Raw genomic sequence first — 18,986 nt, forward strand, 5'->3', positions numbered from 1 at the left:
TAATCTAAATTTATTTATTATTTATTTCATTGTCTATCAAGCAAATTAGAGGAGTGCTTTGTGATTGGTGAGATTCGGTTGGAGAGATATTAATAGGTGATACGGAGGTGGTAAAAGATCGTGCTAAAAAACTATTAATTTTTGTAGTGCAATTTTTTTAAAAAATATTGAATTATTTTAATAAAAAAGAAAAAATATATTACGGTGGATTTACTCGAGAGAAGCATCCGGCCATCTAGTTAATTCGAAGAAATACGATGTGGATGAAGGGGAGTAGCCAAACTGCCGATTTTTTTTCTTTCGCCTTTTCGTGGGTGGAGCTTTACGCAACCCTCCATTATGCCAGCGCACAAAAGGAGATTCTTCCTCCTCCTCCCGTTTCTCCTTTCCCCCGATCGTCATTAAAGCCCATCGGAGTAACTCTTCTCCCTTCAAAATTACCTCCTAACATCGCATCTTTTCGCCTCCTCCGCCCGCAATCTCTTCAAATTTCTTTCCGGAAGATCGCAAAACCGCGGCGGCCGGATCAGCGGAGGGGGAGGAATGGGCAACATAGGGAGCACCGGAGGCGGCGGTGGAAACGGCCGACGGAGGAATTCGCACCCACACCACCACCATCAGCCTCCTCCGCCTCCTTTCGGGCCGCCGGCGCCGCAGCAGCCGGAGGTCACGGCGAACCGCTACGTGTTCGCTGCCGCGACCCCGTACCCGCCCCAGTACCCAAATCCCAACCCGCCGCAGTACTACCAGTACGGGTACTACCCCCCTCCGCCGCCGGCGATGCCCGTGCCCCTCCCCGCCCCCTTCGACCACCACCACCACCGCGGCGGCGGCGGGGGGCCCCACGGGGACTTCTCCGCCACCCACCCAGCCTGGGTCGGCGGGGCGAGGTATGCGTGCCCCCCGCCGACCCCGGTGCCGACTCCCTGCATCGAGCACCAGAAGGCCGTCACCATCCGGAATGACGTCAATCTCAAGAAGGAGACTTTGAGGGTCGAACCCGATGAGCAGAACCCCGGCCGATTTCTTGTTGCTTTCACGTTCGATGCCACCGTCGCTGGAAGGTGATCTTTCCTTTCTTTGTCTTCTTGCTTTCTTTTTCGGACCGGTGCTTGTGATCGCCTGATATAAATTGGTCAGTTAGATCTCCTTCAATATTTTCGAATTTCTTAATATCCCCCCTCTCGCTTGGGGCTTCTCTCTATGTGGTTATGCTTTTTCTGGGTGTTTGCTTGGGGTATAGCCGGGTTCACATTAGATATGTACGGTTAAATCTCTGGTTTGCTTATGAGGACTAGAATTTCAGAGCACGGTGACGAAGATAGCTTATCATTCACTGCTGCCAGATGATTCTTTTCTGCGTTCTTTGCAGAATCGACAAGAAATAATTGACTCCGGCGTGTCTGGATGTTTTGATATTGTTTGACGTTGTTTTGACTGTTTAAAATTTTATAAGATTTTCTTCGATGGTGACAACTTTTTTTGGAGTTTGTATTTTGGTCTGATCAATTGTTGACTACAATTAGTCCAGGATCTGATCAGATAAAAACTATACTTCCCTTGTTTGAGTACGAATCTTTCTTTTTGAAGATTCTGTGGAAAAGGTTGACTTGTTATTCATTGATAAATTGCTCTTTCCAGTTAACAAGGTATGAAAAATTAACATGCATTAGAATCCTGTCATCACATAATCAAACCGGCTAGCATCTCTTTCAGGGGAACGTCTATTCCTTATGTGGCACTATCTCTAAATTTTTGTTGATTTATATTTTATTCCTTCAATCAATTAGGGTGGAATACATGGTGGTGCCTGCTCACGTCCCCATATGGCTAGTTCTTTTTTTCCCCTTAAGTTATTATGGCAAAAATGCTTCCAAAACAATCGTATCCATTCGTGCTGCTAAAGGAATTATGCCAAACGTCATGTTAGCATGTTTTTATATCAAGTATGAATAGGATGCATTTTTTCATTTTAATTTCCAGCTGTATGTATTCTACCTTACCATTGCCATACTTCCATCCCGGTGTTCTTCACTTTCTTAATGAAGCATCATCTCTTTACTCTTAAACTTGAAACGTGGAGTCCCTTGCTCAATTCTGAACACCCTCTGTCTACTTTATATATGCATAACTTAGGGAAGGTAACTAGGAATTGCATTAACTAATATAATCATAGATAGAAAGCTGCATTCTTAATGACAATAAACACTTGAAGTTAAAACCGCAATCTTTTCTTTCAGAGTGACATAACCTTTTCTGCAAATTCCTACAAATTCTTGTAGGGTACATAAATAAGTTTGCTCATTCTTTTACTATTGTTATGAGCCTTTTTATTCTTCAAGAACTTGTTGTTGTCTTGATTTCAATTCTTGGTTAACTCAATCATTACAATAAAGATATATCTCTTAGTGGTTATTTTGCATTTCTTGAGTAACTCATTGCCAACTTGTGTCATGTTTCTTGATGAGAAATCCATGTTTAATAAAAGAAAAATGTTAATATGGGTACCCTTTGCATTTACGTACAAATGCATACCCACATGTCTTTGTATATACTATTTATCTGTCAATTCCATCCACCATCAACTTCAAAATGAAAAGCATCTTCAATTCATGCCTTTCTCCTTCAAGTGTTCTATGACCTTCCTATGCTCTTAATAGTCTGAGAACCTTTATTACCACACTTTACAAGGATCATGCATAACTAACAAAAGCCATCAGTACAGTAACAAGGCCATGGATGATGTACCAAAATGTTGAGCAGGAAAAGAGGGTTAAAGCTTATGGCCGTTTTATTGGTGAAAAAATTAGGTGGATGTGTATCAAAACTAGCAAGAATAGAGTTGGATATAGATAGGAATTTAGAAGTTCCACTAATATAGGCTACAGTGAGACTGTATGAACCCTTCCTTTTGGACAGTATGCTGAAGCTTGTTTCCTCACCCATCTTCATTTCATCTTTCTCTTTTATTTGCTCTCATATGATGGAATTGCAGTCGAGGGTTTGAGACATGCCATACATACATACATACATGCATAGAGAGAGAAGGGCATTTTAATCTTCATTTGCTTGAAACCAAAGGTATCAAGTCCTTAACAGCTTTTTGGACATGATACAACATGAGCCAGGCCCCTCGTTTTATGATTTTTGTCTCGCCAGCACTTTTTGGACTGATACAACATGACCATCCTGTCTAGTCAAAAAATAAATACCATGCTTGTGTAATGCTCAGTTGCAGGTGCTTCGACAGCATCAAGTGTTGGTGAGTTATCTCTCCACCATTACATGAGCAGTGCACTTTTATCTGAAACATGTAAAAGTTTCTTATGGCTTGTTAGATCTCATGCATTTCTCATTTTCAATATTTTCTTTAGTAAATATAATGTGAAATACCTTTTTAGCAAATGATGCCATTGATTAATGCCTATCACCTTGTCAGATGCTCAACACAGGTACTGCCTTGTGCCAAACTGTCCAAGTATAATTGAATAGAGTGCACAGAGAGAAAGAGAGAGGGATAAAGAAGGAGTTGCTATGAATTTCATATAGATTGTGTATCACATTAGTCTAGAATTAGAGGGCTGTATTTCAAAAATCTCTTGCTGTGGTAAGCTGTAGGTTTGTTATCTGCATGTTCTACAGCTATCTCATTGCAGTGCTCTCATTTGTCTAAAGAAAGTGTGCTCTGTGTGTTTGTGAGAGGATATGAAAGTTGATATCAATGTGTAACTTCTTCTCATGCTCATGCTTTTGTTACTTCTTAAAATAATAGCCTTTGCTTTGACACCAAATACCTAATTTAGAACAGAAAAGCTAATTCAACTGGTGTACTAAAGCTAATGTTTGCTAGTGATTTCAATTGCTTATGAAACATCATTTGCATTACTATAAAGTGACAAAGCAATTGATAAATTTTCCTGATGTTGCATGATTCTGCTCAACTGAACAGTTAAATACCATCATGTGCTATATTGTAGCAATGGATATCAAGCTACTCTTTCTTCGCAATTTGATGATTCCCCCCCCCCCCCCCAAATTCCTCTATTCAGTTCGACCTGTAAACAGGAGTTGATCTAAAAGTTATGTCTTGCTAAGGTGTAACACTATACATTTGTGTGGGCTTCTTGTTAGCGCAAGGCATTTGAAATTATCGTGTGTGCTCCTGTTTCATATCGGAGTGCTGGTTATCACTTGGTTTACATTATGGACCTCTCACCGGCCATCTGGTTAAGTTCTAGTTTTAGCAGTGTAACAGTTTACATCAGTTGCATTTTATGCTTTATACTTTCCCAATCAAGTATTCTAACGTTTATTCGTCAACACTTTTCATGTGATTTATGGAAAAAGATATAGTAAAAGTCTCTCCTTGTTTCCCTTCTGTAAACAGCATTGTCGTTTATTTCTTTGCAAAAGAAGGATTTCGGTGTAACCTGGCGGCAACAAAGGAGAACTTGCTTGAACCAGTCACAGTATCTTTCCAGCAAGGTCTGGGACAGAAATTTAGACAACCATCTGGAACCGGAATTGATTTCTCAATGTTTGAGGAAGCAGAGATAATAAAAGAGGGAGAAATGGAAGTGTATCCCCTAGCTGTAAAAGCAGAGGCATCTCCATCCGACAATCAAGGGCCTGTAGGTGAAACTCAGGAGATAGGAAGTTCAAACTCACAGATTACACAAGCTGTGTTTGAGAAGAAAGACAATGGTGAGTATCAAGTGCGCGTGGTGAAGCAGATCTTGTGGGTGAATGGAACTAGATATGAGCTGCAAGAGATCTATGGAATAGGAAACTCAGTTGATGGTGACTTTGATGGGAATGATCCTGGTAAAGAATGTGTGATTTGTCTGTCAGAACCACGAGACACAACTGTCCTTCCCTGCAGACATATGGCAAGTTTAGCTCATGCATTTATTTAGTTATATTTCAGTCTTCCTTTCTTGACCTTTCGTATTCGCATCTTGGTCTCCAAAATTTTCCAGGCACTTTCCTGCATCACACAAATTTGGTAATTTTAATTTAGGGCCATATTGCTGCTAATTAATTATGTTAGAAGGAATTCCATATTATTTATTTGGAGTGACGATCTCAGTGAAACTTTGCACAGCCCTCTGTTGCATATATACAACAAAGAGCATTTTCTTTGTGATACATGAAATGCTATTTGATATTTGTGCATGTTTTTGGCTACACCGAGGCACACTTAATAGATCTCATTTCTTTGTGTGTGGCTTAAGGTCTCTTGTGGTCTTGTCAATTTAAAAGTTAGTGACTTTATTTTTCTATCACCTATTAATACCCTTGAACATCACAATATGTTGGATTTCTTGAATTGTTGGTCCGTAGATGTTTTACTTTCCTGATGTATGCTGAGCCACTTGGTTCCACATAGGTTTAGGGGTGTCGGGTCATGTTAGATAAGTTGTTGAGCATGTGAGGTATCATTTCTGTTGGCTATATTCATGACTCTTTTTTCTTCCTGCTCCAATCGAAATGTGAGGTATCAGTTCTACGTTGCTGCTATGGCTGTTGACCAAGGATCGCCGAATCGGTATTGGTAGGCGTACCGGACCTATTCGGTACCGGTTCGAACCGGTACCACTGGTTCGGCCTCCAAAAGCCCAAAAAAAATTGGTCTAGCCGGTATGTACCGGTACGGAGGCAGGTACGGGCCGGTACTATTTTATAACACTGAATACATACCAGTATGGGCCGGTTCAGGCCAGTTCAGACTGGTTCGGACTGGTATGGGCCGTTACGAGGACCGGTAGGGATCAGTACGGAGGCCAGTATGGCTCGATTTGGATCGGTACTCAGAGATCGGACCGGTTCGGTACGGGTTGAACCGGCCAGTATGGGCCGGTTCAGCATTCCTTACTGTTAACTTGTTGCTTTAACTTTAACTTTTTAACCTGTCAATGTAAGTTCATTCAATGAGTAGGAATTAAAAAAGACTTGATAGAGGAAATATGGAGGAATTGCCAAACAGGAAAAATGCTATGGAACCATTGCAGCTTTTTATCAAATAGTCGCTAGTTGATGTTGCATGCATGCATGCATACCTTATTTAGGGCTCACTCTTCTCGACTCTAAGTTAGAACTTTAAAAAAAAAAGTCATCCGACTTCAACTGGGATCGTTAGCCTATCAAGTGACTCGGTTTTTATTCAATGTTGTAGTGTTATTCCATCAGGGGCGGTCATTTCTTGGCACAATGGTAAAGGTTTAGGCTGACAGGTGTAATGGCATGAGTTCAAGTCTTGGGGCAGCCATTTTGTGTTATTATTAAAAAAAAAAGAAAACAAAGGTGAGGCTTATCCCAAGTCCTCCCTTCCCGGGACCTTGGATTGCCGGGAACATAACTAGGTAATGTGGCGGTTGAAGTATTATTCCCCTAAATCAGGACTTCAACTCTCTACTTTCTAAGTTTGACTCCTAGAAAATCTCCAACTTAGCCTAGATCTCCTCCAAATAACAGTTATTCTATGTGTTCTTGACGAAAAGAAAATAGACCAGCAGAACAGCAAGCAATGTCTTAGTGCATTGAATTTAGCTCTTTGGCTTCTAGTTTGTGACTTCCAAATGGATACAATTCTATATATAGAATATTTCCAAAATAGGGGAACCTTGGAGTGTTGCTTTCTGGTTGTTTGAGCATAATGCGTTAGACCTTCTTAGCCTTATGGCAAGCCTATTGCTTTTCCAAAGTTGCTTGGTCTTGGAAGCCAGCAGAAAATTTGGGTATTACATATGTTAAGAGCCAGTCAGTCATATGAGATGTAAGTTTTATGTTTTCTCTTCTTCTTCGCTTTTCTATTTATTTGTTATTCTTCTATATTTCCTTCACCAAACAATCTCGCCAATTGATGCTTTTAGCTGCATCATAGTTTTCTCATATATTTATCTGTGGGAAAAACCTGGTTCTTTCTTCTGCAATGTTCAACATCCAAGTCTAAAGGATGCTTGGTAAAGGGTGCTCATTCTTAATCTCATGTTTGCTTGGCTGTGAGGTAGGTTCAATTGCTCTCGAATCTACATGATAGCCTTTGAAATTTACATCTCTCTTTAGCCATCTGCTTCGACATTCATAAGTCTATGGTGCTGCTTCACATTGTGACATCCCTCAAGATTCCAAGGAGATGAGCCATTCGAATTTTGGATCCTTGACATATTTGATTCTTAGAACGTTTGGATATTCCCTGGCTCTTAAACGACACTCTTCAATGATTCCTACTCTCCTTTTTCTTCTTTTGAGGGAGAGGGGTTTTGTTCCTCTTTTTTTGGGTGTGGGGGAGAGATTGCCCAGGACCTGAACTTGGAATATCCTCTGAACTGCAGATGATTGTGACCATGCAGGGCATGACCCTGTTTGCCTTTATGCTTCTATCAAACTATGATGGCAATATTATGAAATACTGAAGCATTGAACATGTCATGCGTCAACGCTGCATGAACATATCTAAATTCTATAACTAATACACGTCTTTTTTGCTTTATTTGCAGTGCATGTGCAGTGAATGTGCAAAGATTCTAAGGTTTCAAACGAACCGCTGCCCGATATGCAGGCAGCCAGTGGAGCGTCTGTTGGAGATAAAGGTCAACAATAGATCTGAGGAGCAGCATGAGTCACAGTGATGATTTGCTCGGTTTGCACCTCAAAGCCTCGTCCTCTCAATGGTGACTTCCAATAAGCAGAAGGTGGCAACATACGAAATGGAGTTTTCTAATTATACGAGGACTACATAATGGTTCACAACTTTGGGCAATGTTGCAAGCCGTCAGTGTTGTATATTCTGCACATCCATTAGCTTGGGGGAAAGTGTTGTGAAGATGACCTCTTAATGCGCAAATTATACTCCTTTACAATATTACTAGTTCTTGATGTTTGCAATGTCGTGCATCAACTCACTCATGATGTTATGATCATATGTTTTGCGTCATTCTACAAATTCAACCGACTCCAGGGATGGTGATATTGGCTAAAGATTTAGGCCTGCTATGAACTTCTGATGCGTGTTGCGTGTTTGGCCAAGCAAGATCTGAGAGGGTTTAGTTCTGGGTTTTCAGTGAATGGAAATAAAATTTTCAGTTTGGAATCTAATGAGCAGGAACGTGAGTGAAATGGAAGATTAGTTGTTGGGGAATTTCTTGTTGCTGAGAACGAGGCATAGACTGTGGTTGCATCAATCCTCCACCAATTTTTAGTTTTATGGACCATTACGGAAAAAAAAATGAGGATCTCTGCCTATCAAAATAAACTGGAGATACTTGTAATGATAACATACGGAACCCTTCAAAAAAATATCCGAACAAATTTGATCATCCAGAAATTTTATTCCCAGATACCACCCCAGAGCCATGCAAGTCGGATGCGATTATTTTTAGGGCAACGCTGCCGGTGGCTGATTATATGCACAAAAAGTCCATATTTTTATGAAAATGGCATAGGGAGATTGAAATCACCAGCAGGAACCTTTGCGAATAAGGGCTGTGGTTGATTGTTTAGCGGCATGGCAGCACTGGAAGAGTGAGCAATTTTTCCTATCCATGTAACATGGAATGTAGGTTCATGATTTTATCGAATGATCATACCATGTGTTGATGCAGGAGCTTCCATTGAAGAAAGGAGAAGAAGAAGACAGTGACTTATTAATGGCTGTGGAAATAGGGAATCATCTACAACTCATTAGTGACATGCAGATTTCGATCAGCTATCAAAAACTTTTTCATCGATTTTAATTCATTTTCTCATGCGGTAAATGTGCAGAATCGTTGCACGGTTGGAGGATACCCTGAATTCAAATCCCTTTTGATGACTGGATGATGCATTTCAAAAAATCTATGGTTCGTGTATCAACACAATGATGGATGACTCGATATAGTTGGATGTCTACGTATTGGCATTGCCCCACCACTAGCCGTCCTGCCATAGATGTCAATGAACAATATTAAACTAAGGCCATCAACTCAAACACAAATTAGAGAGAATCTTGTTCCGAAAATATTTATCATTTATAATGCAGCCAAATTACAAAATTTTTTATATTCAGAGTTGACTAGTTATAAGGCAAGTGCACCTACTTGAATTAAAAAAAATTGTAGATGCAAGCGAACCATGATATCTATGTTTGATTTCGAATATTTTATGACCCACAAAATAACTCAACTTTAGCTCGCCAACCCTAGTTATGAATATTTAAGGCTAAAAATTGCAGGAATTTTCTCCATTCAAGGCATAATACACGAATGAATTACATAGGCTCCCTGCTTGCTCCTCCCGATCCAGTTCCACTTTCTTAGATCAGCTTGCGGTCCAGTAAATAGCATGTCGACTACGGATTTGATGGCATGAAGTGACCTTAAAAAAAAAAAAAAAAAGAAAGAAAGGAAAAGGAAAACGAATTAAGAAAGCCAAGTGGCGATGCATCATCATCATCCGTCGTTAGCCGCGATCCCTCGTAACGTAAATCTCTGGAAACGTGAAACGTCAAACGGATTTACTGGGTAAGATAAGTATAGCTGGGCGGCGCTGGAGTTGGTGGGAAAGGAAGGGAGGGAGCCCGAGGCCACCTACTTGGTCAACGTGGCCGGTCCGCTCGTTTGAACCGGAGTTCACAACACACTGCTTAGGTTTGATCATGCTCGACCGCTGGTCCACTCGGATGGTCCAATGGTGCTATCATTCGATTAAGAACATATTTAATTCGTGACTGAAATAAAAATCAGAATTTGAATTGAAATAAATTAAAATAAAGATTATAAAAATAAAATTTGAATAGAAATGTATTGAAAAGAGAATCAAAATAATTGTATCTCTCGATGTATTTAGTTCATGACTAGAATCGAAATTAAAATATTTTTAAATAAATTTATGAAGAATCAACAAAATAAAAAAAGTTATTTTTTAAAAAAATAAAATTTAAATTTTGGAATGAAAGATGGAATTGAATTTTTGAAAAATTGGAGCACTTCCATTTCATCCTAAATAGGAACAAAAATATAATTCCCACCAACCAAATGGTTAAAGTAGGAGTCGCTCATTTTCATTTTTATTTCAGATCCCAACTTTTCTCAATCAAATACATTCTTATTGCCCGTCGAGATTCCATCATTAACTAATTTTTAATTACAGTTCCCGAAATAAATAAAAGTTTTGATAATAAAATCTAGGGGAAACTAATGTCCGGTCCATTCTTTGACCGGACTGTAATGTTTAATCTCTGTTGAACATAACTTTAACAACCGGTCCATATCCATTTCCAATGCATAATAACTTTTTATGAAAAGACCATAATGCCCTTCACCTCTTTCATCTTCATTTTCCCTTTTTTTCCCCTGTTTTGAATCCTATTCCTTCCGAGCCATCCCGTAAGGTCCGCGTGCACCCATTCCGCTTCCGCATCATCGGCTCCGATCTCCAGGCTAAGTGCGACTCCCTCTCCGCCGCCATCTCCGTCGTCGCCTCCCTTGCCCTCGACCTCCACCCGTGCTTCTTCCCCACCATCGCCGCCCGTGAGAGAATCCGGAGGAGAAAGGATCTCGGCCGCGCTCCGCCGGCCACGTCGCCGAGCCACCGCCGGCCTCGGCACTCTTCCGAGGCCAGCGGCGGCCGCGGGAGGGGGCGAGCCAGGGTCGGCGGCGGCCGCGAGAGGGAGCTCTTGCGGGGACGGGTAGTGGTCGGCGGCGGCCATGCATTTTTTTTTCTTGTTCTTCTGGGAATGTTAGATCAAAAGGGGCAAGGGCATTTTTGATATTTTTTGAAAAAAAAGAAAGAAGCTAAGGGACCGGGAATTAAAGTTGGTGGAGATACCGGACCAAAGGTTTTAAGACCGGTCAACAGAGATTTTTTGTTACAGCACGGTCTTTTGAAGGGTGGGGAATTAATTACCCCTTAAATCTAATGAATTTTAAAAATATATTAAAAAATCTTTTTTGACTTTTAATGAGGATGTGTTAAAAAGAACATAACTACAAAAAATAATGGCAAAGTCATTCTTTATTCACCTACATATTATTAAATATCTTTTTGGATTAATATCTGTGTATTTGATTAAAATATAATGTAGGAATTAGTTAATAATTTATAAAAATTTAAAGTTAGCTCTTCTTCTCTATATAATATAATAAAATAGTATTCTAATAACCTAAGTGTTCCGTACATACATGTACAATATAAAGAACCATTCGTGAACTTGTTACAACAATAACTAGTAAGCTATAATCACTTTTGCTGCAAAATCATGTCAAAGTATAGTTACGGCTAATGTGATTAACTCTTAAAAATGTTCTCCTTCTAGAATCATAATTTATGAATATGTTTATCCAATCAAGCCTCTTTTTTTTTAGTTTTCTTTTTATTTATTTATTGTTATGATCGTTGGAGAAGCTGTTATTAGTGGTTTTAATGGAAAAGAGGGCTAACTCGGGTGGGGAAGAAATTCTATTCTTCCGTGTTCCGGGTCGAGTTAGCGAGCGAGCTGCGAGACCGAACCGGTCCGGTCCATCTTCGGGGTTAGGTGGGCTCGTGGTGGCGGTGTACATTTTATTCGCCTTCGGGGTTCCTCTTCCATCTCGACCACCACCAAACTCTTCTTCTTCTCAAGGGCAACGTTAGAAAGAAGGGGAGGAGAGAGAGAGAGAGAGAGAGAGGAGGAGCGATGGCGTCCACTCTCGCTTCGAAACCCTTTGTGGAGGGCCCCCGAGCCGACGGCGTCACCGGCCTCGGTTTCCGGCCTTCTGATCTCCGCGGGCTGTCCGTCCAGGTCGCGATCCGACGGCGGAGCTGCCCTCCTCGAACGCTAGGTCTGCTCGGAGACCCTTTTTGTTTACCTTTTTATCCCGATCTATTACACCGAATGCCTGATTACGTTTCCACCCCACCTTTTCTTTTTATCTGGTTTCTGATGACGATGATGATGTTTCTCATCGCCGTTATGTAAAATTCAATTTTATAAAAGAAAATTAAGGAAGAAGAACTTTGTAACATAAGAAACAAATTGTGGAAAAGGTAAAAGATATCGTCTTGCTTTCTTGAAATTAATACCTGGTGATTGAAGTGAGGACATCGCAGAAAGAGATTCATATCAATGCGTTAAGATAAGTACATACATAGCACAAGGATAGTCTACCATGTCAGACAAGAAGCCCGGCGTAAAGCGTCGTATGGTTTATTGACGATCTCAAAGAAAGAGAAGAAGAATGATGCGCTGGGTGAAAAGAAAATAAAAGGAATTCAAAAAGAAGAAAAAAAAGAGGAAAGAGAGGAATCGATTTTTTCTGGAATATAAGTGCCTAAAAAAATGTAGAGCAAGTGGTTTTAAATGCAGGAGTCGGTCCTATTTGCTTGTCTAATATAAAATACTCCAAGACAGGATTAAATTTTCATGAAAATGACGCAAGGATGCAAATATCAGTAATTAGTTGCATGCTAATGTTAGTCCATTGTGTTTATATCTTTTTCCTCTTCATTTGTACATAAAAAATTCTGCCATAGCTTTTCAGCTGCCATTGTTTGTTCATTTACTTGTCCAGTGAATCTGCTTTCTGTAGTCCTTTTACTAAAATGCTTGGATGCATGTCTCTTCTGCTAGTCTGGTTGTTTCTGTCGCAGCAGTCTTGACAATTTGTCATTTCTCGTTTGTTTGTCAAATTCATATGAGCTTATGTTCCTGGCATTTAAAATATTTGGTACTTCTTCATCCAGATTCCACAATGTAGTTTAAAATATGTTTTCTTTTATTGATACCCTTACTTTTTCACTACTCTGAGAGTTCTAGCTCTAGACCATGATTGTCTTCCACTCTTTTTGTATGAGTACCAAATGTTTTCATCTTAACATATTTTTTTAATGTTTTCATCTTAACATATTTTTTTAATGTTTTCATCTTAACATATTTTTTTAGTGATGCTTCTAAGGTTTTCCCATTCATTTGGCAGTTGTTCTGTCATGTTCATGCTACAAAGTTAACGACCTTTTAGACCATTGAGAGGTAGGTAATATCAATGCAATAGTTCCGAAGTCATATTTGGAGCTTAGTGATCACCAAGTTTCATATAAAGGCATCCATGTCTACGTTCTATTCTCCTGCTTTCACTTTGTTCCACTTTTCATCAAAAATGTGCCACTTTCGATCGGTTGTATTGTTTGTCATTCTTCTAGATTGGCATTTTTTTTCTCTCATATGTTTGTATATTATGATCATCTGCCAGTTTTATAGGCTTAGTCCTGAATGTTCAAAATCTAAGCTTATATTATCTCTTTTGAAAGAGCAGAGGTGCGGGCAACTGGAAATGTATTTGGAAATTACTTTAAAGTGGCAACTTATGGAGAATCTCATGGTGGTGGTGTTGGATGTATCATCAGTGGATGCCCACCAAGAATTCCTTTTTCCGAAGCTGATATGCAAGTAGAACTTGATAGAAGGTTTCATGCACTTTCCAAACAGACCCCAAATTTTCATTTTACATAATTCACTCTTAGCTGGCATACAGTTTTCTAAACCTCTTGTTTATTTTTCACCCTATGCAATGCCAAAAGTTTTAAGGCATGCTTTCATTTAGCCTCGCTTCAATGATTTGGTATCCAGGAGGCCAGGTCAAAGTAGAATAACTACGCCAAGGAAGGAGACTGATACGTGTCAAATTTTTTCAGGAATCTCAGAAGGTGAAAAACCTTTTCCTCCTTTCACAGTACTCATGTTTAGGTGCCACTAGACGAAGTTAGGACTCCAGTCAGCATGCTCTGACGTTGTTTGATCAAGTCGATTGATGTACAATGCGTATTGCAGGAATGACTACTGGAACTCCAATCCATGTTTTTGTACCAAATACAGATCAGAGAGGACATGTAAGCACTCAACAAAAATGAGAGCAGCTCTTTGATTTTTACATTTATATTGTTTAATTTATTCAACTTCCAATTGTTCAACCCTTGGATTCTTGCAGGATTACAGTGAAATGTCACTAGCATATAGGCCTTCTCATGCAGATGCAACATATGATTTTAAATATGGTTTAAGATCGGTGCAGGTAACATATTTTCCTTTCAGATGCTACCTTATTATGAGAAGAGTGCTGCTACCTTCCCGAATTGCCCCCAGAAATGCTGCACCCAACATTTTTGTGTGATAATTGGTGGTTCAGGTGTAAATTTGGGGCCAAAATCTCAATTTTTTGCTTTAGCAATGTTTTGAAATAACATGGCTTACAGCCTTTCAGCAGCCTTTTCGTGGACATGTGGTATTTTTTTGTGAGAAATCTTTAAATGCAATCTCTAGATTATAGTTTTGCCACAGACTCGAGAGATTAATGTTCACTGACAGCCGAGGGATGCTTGGTTGAACATAAATTTAAATGCCCCTGGTTTATGATATTCTGAAATGGAACTGTAGGGGGGTGGCAGATCATCAGCAAGAGAAACAATTGGGAGAGTTGCTGCTGGAGCTGTTGCAAAAAAGATTCTGAAAATGAAAGCTGGAACTGAGGTCTGTTTGTGTATCAAATTGTTTTTGTTAATTTCTGAAGTATGTGGTTCATTTCTCTTTCAGCAATGAGCGATTGTTGCATGCCCTCTGGATATAGTTGACAAGCTCTGATGCACTTTCAATCTCCCTGTGGCACTGTCTTTGTTCTAAGATCCATAGAACTTAAGAACATGCAATGGATTTAGGTTGAATATATATTCGTGATATTTATGTGATGCTAGACTTGACATATGCTTGTATCCTACTATTATCTAATGGAATAAACTTATGTACAGTTTTCATTTCCCTGCTAAACTATCTTTGTTCTGAGCTACACTCACAAGGACATAACATAAAAAAGAAAGAACTTATCTGGTGGATGCTATTATATTTGTGCAAAAAATGTGTTTGTCACTATCGTTGACTTGTGCATCACTTACTAAAACAACTTGTTTTGAGTTATGAATACTACATGCTTTTCATGCTGGAACTAATAGCTTTTCCTTTTGTTAAAATTTCTTTTTTTTTCCTCCCTAGATTCTGGCATATGTTTCTCAAGTGCATAAAGTTGTACTTCCCGAAGGGGTAGTTGATAATGACACTGTGACCTCTAAGCAGGTTTGTAGTTGCTCAATCATTTTAAGAGTTACAAGACTTCTTTGTGTTGTATTAAGTTTGTGTGAAATCTTACCAGATAGAGAGCAACATAGTTAGGTGTCCAGATCCAGAATATGCTCAGAAGATGATTGATGCCATTGATGCTATACGAGTGAAAGGGGACTCCGTTGGTGGTGTTGTGACCTGCATTGCAAGAAATGTTCCACGTGTAAGTATTTCACGTCATTCAACATCATAACCATGGATGATATTGCCCTTCCCGAGCAGTACAGCATTCATCCTGCTTTTCTGCCACAGGAGTTGGATCAGTAAAAATATTCATTTATTTATTCTTTTTCCCAGTCACTTTTTGGGTGATTTGCTGTCTGTCTAGATCTTTCCAAAATGTTTTATAGCTTCCTTTAAGACTGGTTAAATAACTGCTATCACCATATTTTGTCAGGGGCTAGGATGTCCAGTCTTTGATAAGCTTGAAGCTGATTTGGCAAAGGCTGTACTGTCTCTGCCAGCAACCAAGGGATTTGAGTTCGGCAGTGGATTTGCAGGTGGGTGAATGTGAACTGGTAATGCTGTAAAATTTTATCTAAGGTTTATTGGCTCAGCCCATGTGCCAATGCGTGGGTTGTTTGATCCAATTTGACGTGGTCAGTTTGATCAAACAAATATGACATATTGTCCTGTTAACTTTATTGGTAGTGTCATAACTGTTGCTTGTACCAATCTATGCAGGTACTTTTTTGACTGGAAGTGAGCATAATGATGAGTTCTATACAGACGAGAATGGAAACATACGAACAAGAACAAATCGATCAGGCGGTATACAGGTTTGTTCCTTTGCTATTTTATTCCCGTAGTCTCTCCTCGGTACTGAAATTTTATGAATTCATGGATTAAAATTATTGTCCTAAGATTTGAAGATGTATGTTTACAGGGAGGGATATCCAATGGAGAAACCATCTACATGAGAATAGCTTTTAAACCGACCTCTACTATTGGGGTAAGCAGGCTGATACATATATATTGATGTATATATGTGTATATATATACATACATGTCATTGTCAGCACCATTTGTTTCCTTTAGAGTATGGAAAGATTTTACACAATAAGTGGTTCCTCGTGTTACTTATATCAATTATTGCTATGATAAAAGTAATTGGAATTCTCCAGGTTGTGTAGAAAAAATAATGATATCTACTAAAAATTCGCTTATCCATCTGATGATTTAGGGCCCTTGAAGTAATAAAATGATATTCAAACACATGCTTGTAGCTGTAGCTACTGCATAACAACTTTATTATAAAGAAAATTTTCAATTTATGTTTTGCTTATCAACTGTTGGTGCATTGGTGGACTTCAATACTGTTCGATTTCAATATGTAATTGATTCGTGCAGAAAAAACAGAATACAGTAACCAGAGATCGAGAGGAGACTGAACTTATAGCAAGGGGTCGCCATGATCCCTGTGTGGTCCCTAGAGGTACAACTTTGTTCCACATTTGTTTACATAAAAAACATGAAACAGTTCTTTGATGACCCTTCTCAAACTGTGCTTGTCCCCTTTGATCGACTTCATTGGCATTTGGTCTTCTATGGCAGCTGTTCCGATGGTGGAAGCAATGGCAGCTTTGGTGCTATTGGATCAACTGATGGCACACCTAGCTCAATGCGAGATGTTTCCAGTGAACCCGGTCCTCCAGCAGCCAGTTAGTCCACCCATCAACGGACCCTTGTTGACATCAAAACTTGCACAATAATTTATTTTCTCAGAGAACAATTTTCTTTTTATTTCCTCTTTCTTTGCAACAACAGAGCTAATGGGACTCCTCATGCGGCAACTGGTTTGGTGTTTGATCATTATTCATCGTATTACTGCATGTACTATGTGGATCAAGACAATTGTTGCTGGTTTTCGTGATTGGCTGTGATTCTGTAATGCTATTAGGCACGTAGTGGTTGAATAAACATGAGTTTATGCAGTGAGCGTGATTGATCTGGGACTTCGAAGGCATCTGTTACATTCGATCTGTCAAGATTATCCATGTTATTGTATCTTGCTCTTGAATTAGTAACTGTAAAAATCTGTGGCCCGATGACTTTTTAGGCTCGTGTTGCATGCATCTGAAGCAGGAACTGCGCTTTTAATCAGGATTCAGGTGGATGTTCCGAATTGTATGCTATGTAGTTATGCAGGCTCCATCCGCCACAAATTGGGATGGCAATATGTGGTGGCGCACATCATTAACAGATCAAATAAACGTACGAGGGTAAACAAGCCTCAAAACATCTTGTTCAGCTGAACATGCTTGGATTGAGGCATTTCTCTTAAAAAATTACGAAATGGTGATGAAATGGTCAGAAGAATGCATACCATTTTAGTTGCAAACATCCAAGCACCGTCCTGAGTGGCCATTTTCTCGTGGACATTGTGGGTGAAAAGGATGAAAAGGACGGTGCACAGATATAGAACAGCAATGTAAGTTAAGCTGCGAGTCGTATGCTCATGATTTTAAAGAAGAGCACATCTAAGAGGATATTGGAATCCAGCATAGCCAAGCCATCAACATTTTTATGACGAGCATCAGATAGTGACATGCGCAAGGCTTGAGTCGGGCAATTTACCCACCTGATCAGGACTTCCAAACTCTCCTTAGCTCGCTCAATTTAAGCAATACAACTCAGTCAAAATATCTAAATATCAATAAGCATTCCAGGAGAATCATAGTTGCAGGAGAAGACGTGGTAAGTATGCATCTGCATATAATTCCCCTTGCTGCACGTCTTCCCAGAAATTAAAAATTTCTCGTAAATCAGTTTGCATAGCAATTAATTCTCATCAATAGCACTCTCCAACTAGCCGAAGCGACCATTCAGAACGTACCGGTACGAGAAATTTTTTCTTTCTATCCGATCGAATCAAATCTAATTTCAGTGTGATCTTGCTAGCTAACTTAGATCGTATTAAACACTTCTTTTCACTAGAAATTTGGTTACAATGAAATTTCATAATATAGTTTTTTTATTGGAATTAACTCATTCTAGCACAAGATATTTAGTATAATAATTTATACATATAGTATTTTACAGCTAACAAGCTTATCCAATAGTTGGCATTCAAGTTGCTTGCAACTTAGATTGCTGCAAACTAATAATTGATAAGCATTAAATATAAAAAATATTTTGTTAAAAATAAGTCTATTAAAATATGTTAATCCATAATAATGTTTTAACAACTCACTATGATTTGAATACATTGTTAATTATACAGCGTCGACGGTCTTATTGTGTCCTAAACTGCATTAAAATTTAACCAAAAGAATGCGTGCAGAGGACACTGAATATGAGAAGTTCGATGGCTATGCCGGACCAGCAATGTACACTTGATGCATGACCATTCAATGTCCATCAGTGTACCCACCTTCTCGTGACTATGTATAAAATTTATAGAACAAGATGCAACGGTGCCCAACTTGAGAGAAGCACGTTAAACCCTAGGCAAAAACCCCACGAAGAATGAAGGATCGCGTGCGGTCGATGACAGCGTCTTAGCTACAAGACCATCCAAAAGAAAGGGGCCATTGTTTGCCCATTCGGCTTTTGTAGTAAAATAATGACTTGCTTCTTTTTGGTACACAAATAATGATTTGCTTTATTGGCTGTGACAAGTTAGAAAACGGAATAATGGACGATTACGAGAACCTTGAATATAGCATAATCTATTCTAAGATTCGCTTGCGGGTCCCACTCTCAGCATGTTTCGAAATCATTCCTCCAGGACCTCCACGTAGCATTATGGCCACAGAAAGCAAATATGCCCTCTATGGCTCATTACAAGCAAAGCTTACCGCATCGATCACACCATAATGGAGCTCCACAAATTAAAAACAGTAGTAGAATGTGTCGCACCATA

At 39.4% G+C, this 18,986-nt stretch overlaps 2 protein-coding genes across 2 annotated transcripts; both read left to right on the top strand.

Annotated features, from left to right (window-relative positions):
- Positions 1-248: 248 nt before the first annotated feature.
- Positions 249-7,922, top strand: LOC103708399 (probable E3 ubiquitin-protein ligase LOG2). Its single transcript, XM_008793301.4, has 3 exons — positions 249-1,064; positions 4,388-4,889; positions 7,500-7,922. The coding sequence occupies exons 1-3, from the start codon at positions 544-546 to the stop codon at positions 7,629-7,631; spliced, it is 1,155 nt and encodes a 384-aa protein (XP_008791523.1). The 5' UTR covers positions 249-543; the 3' UTR covers positions 7,632-7,922.
- Positions 7,923-11,541: 3,619 nt separating this feature from the next.
- Positions 11,542-17,128, top strand: LOC103708400 (chorismate synthase, chloroplastic-like). Its single transcript, XM_039116286.1, has 13 exons — positions 11,542-11,798; positions 13,269-13,419; positions 13,583-13,659; positions 13,784-13,842; positions 13,941-14,024; positions 14,387-14,479; positions 14,996-15,076; positions 15,153-15,284; positions 15,519-15,621; positions 15,806-15,900; positions 16,008-16,073; positions 16,472-16,556; positions 16,676-17,128. The coding sequence occupies exons 1-13, from the start codon at positions 11,654-11,656 to the stop codon at positions 16,831-16,833; spliced, it is 1,329 nt and encodes a 442-aa protein (XP_038972214.1). The 5' UTR covers positions 11,542-11,653; the 3' UTR covers positions 16,834-17,128.
- The last annotated feature ends 1,858 nt before the right edge of the window (positions 17,129-18,986 follow it).

This window comes from Phoenix dactylifera, chromosome 2 (genome assembly GCF_009389715.1).
Source record: "Phoenix dactylifera cultivar Barhee BC4 chromosome 2, palm_55x_up_171113_PBpolish2nd_filt_p, whole genome shotgun sequence".
Classification (NCBI taxonomy): Eukaryota; Viridiplantae; Streptophyta; class Magnoliopsida; order Arecales; family Arecaceae; genus Phoenix; species Phoenix dactylifera.

What these genes read in the sequence shown, in the direction of transcription:
- LOC103708399 (XM_008793301.4), top strand. Translation starts at nt 544, where the DNA reads ATGGGCAACATAGGGAGCACCGGAGGCGGCGGTGGAAACGGCCGACGG. An exon ending in GATGCCACCGTCGCTGGAAG is followed by an intron (nt 1,065 to 4,387) that starts GTGATCTTTCCT and finishes TTCTGTAAACAG; the next exon opens with CATTGTCGTTTATTTCTTTG. An exon ending in TCCTTCCCTGCAGACATATG is followed by an intron (nt 4,890 to 7,499) that starts GCAAGTTTAGCT and finishes CTTTATTTGCAG; the next exon opens with TGCATGTGCAGTGAATGTGC.
- LOC103708400 (XM_039116286.1), top strand. Translation starts at nt 11,654, where the DNA reads ATGGCGTCCACTCTCGCTTCGAAACCCTTTGTGGAGGGCCCCCGAGCC. An exon ending in ATGGTTTAAGATCGGTGCAG is followed by an intron (nt 14,025 to 14,386) that starts GTAACATATTTT and finishes ATGGAACTGTAG; the next exon opens with GGGGGTGGCAGATCATCAGC. An exon ending in TTGCAAGAAATGTTCCACGT is followed by an intron (nt 15,285 to 15,518) that starts GTAAGTATTTCA and finishes ATATTTTGTCAG; the next exon opens with GGGCTAGGATGTCCAGTCTT.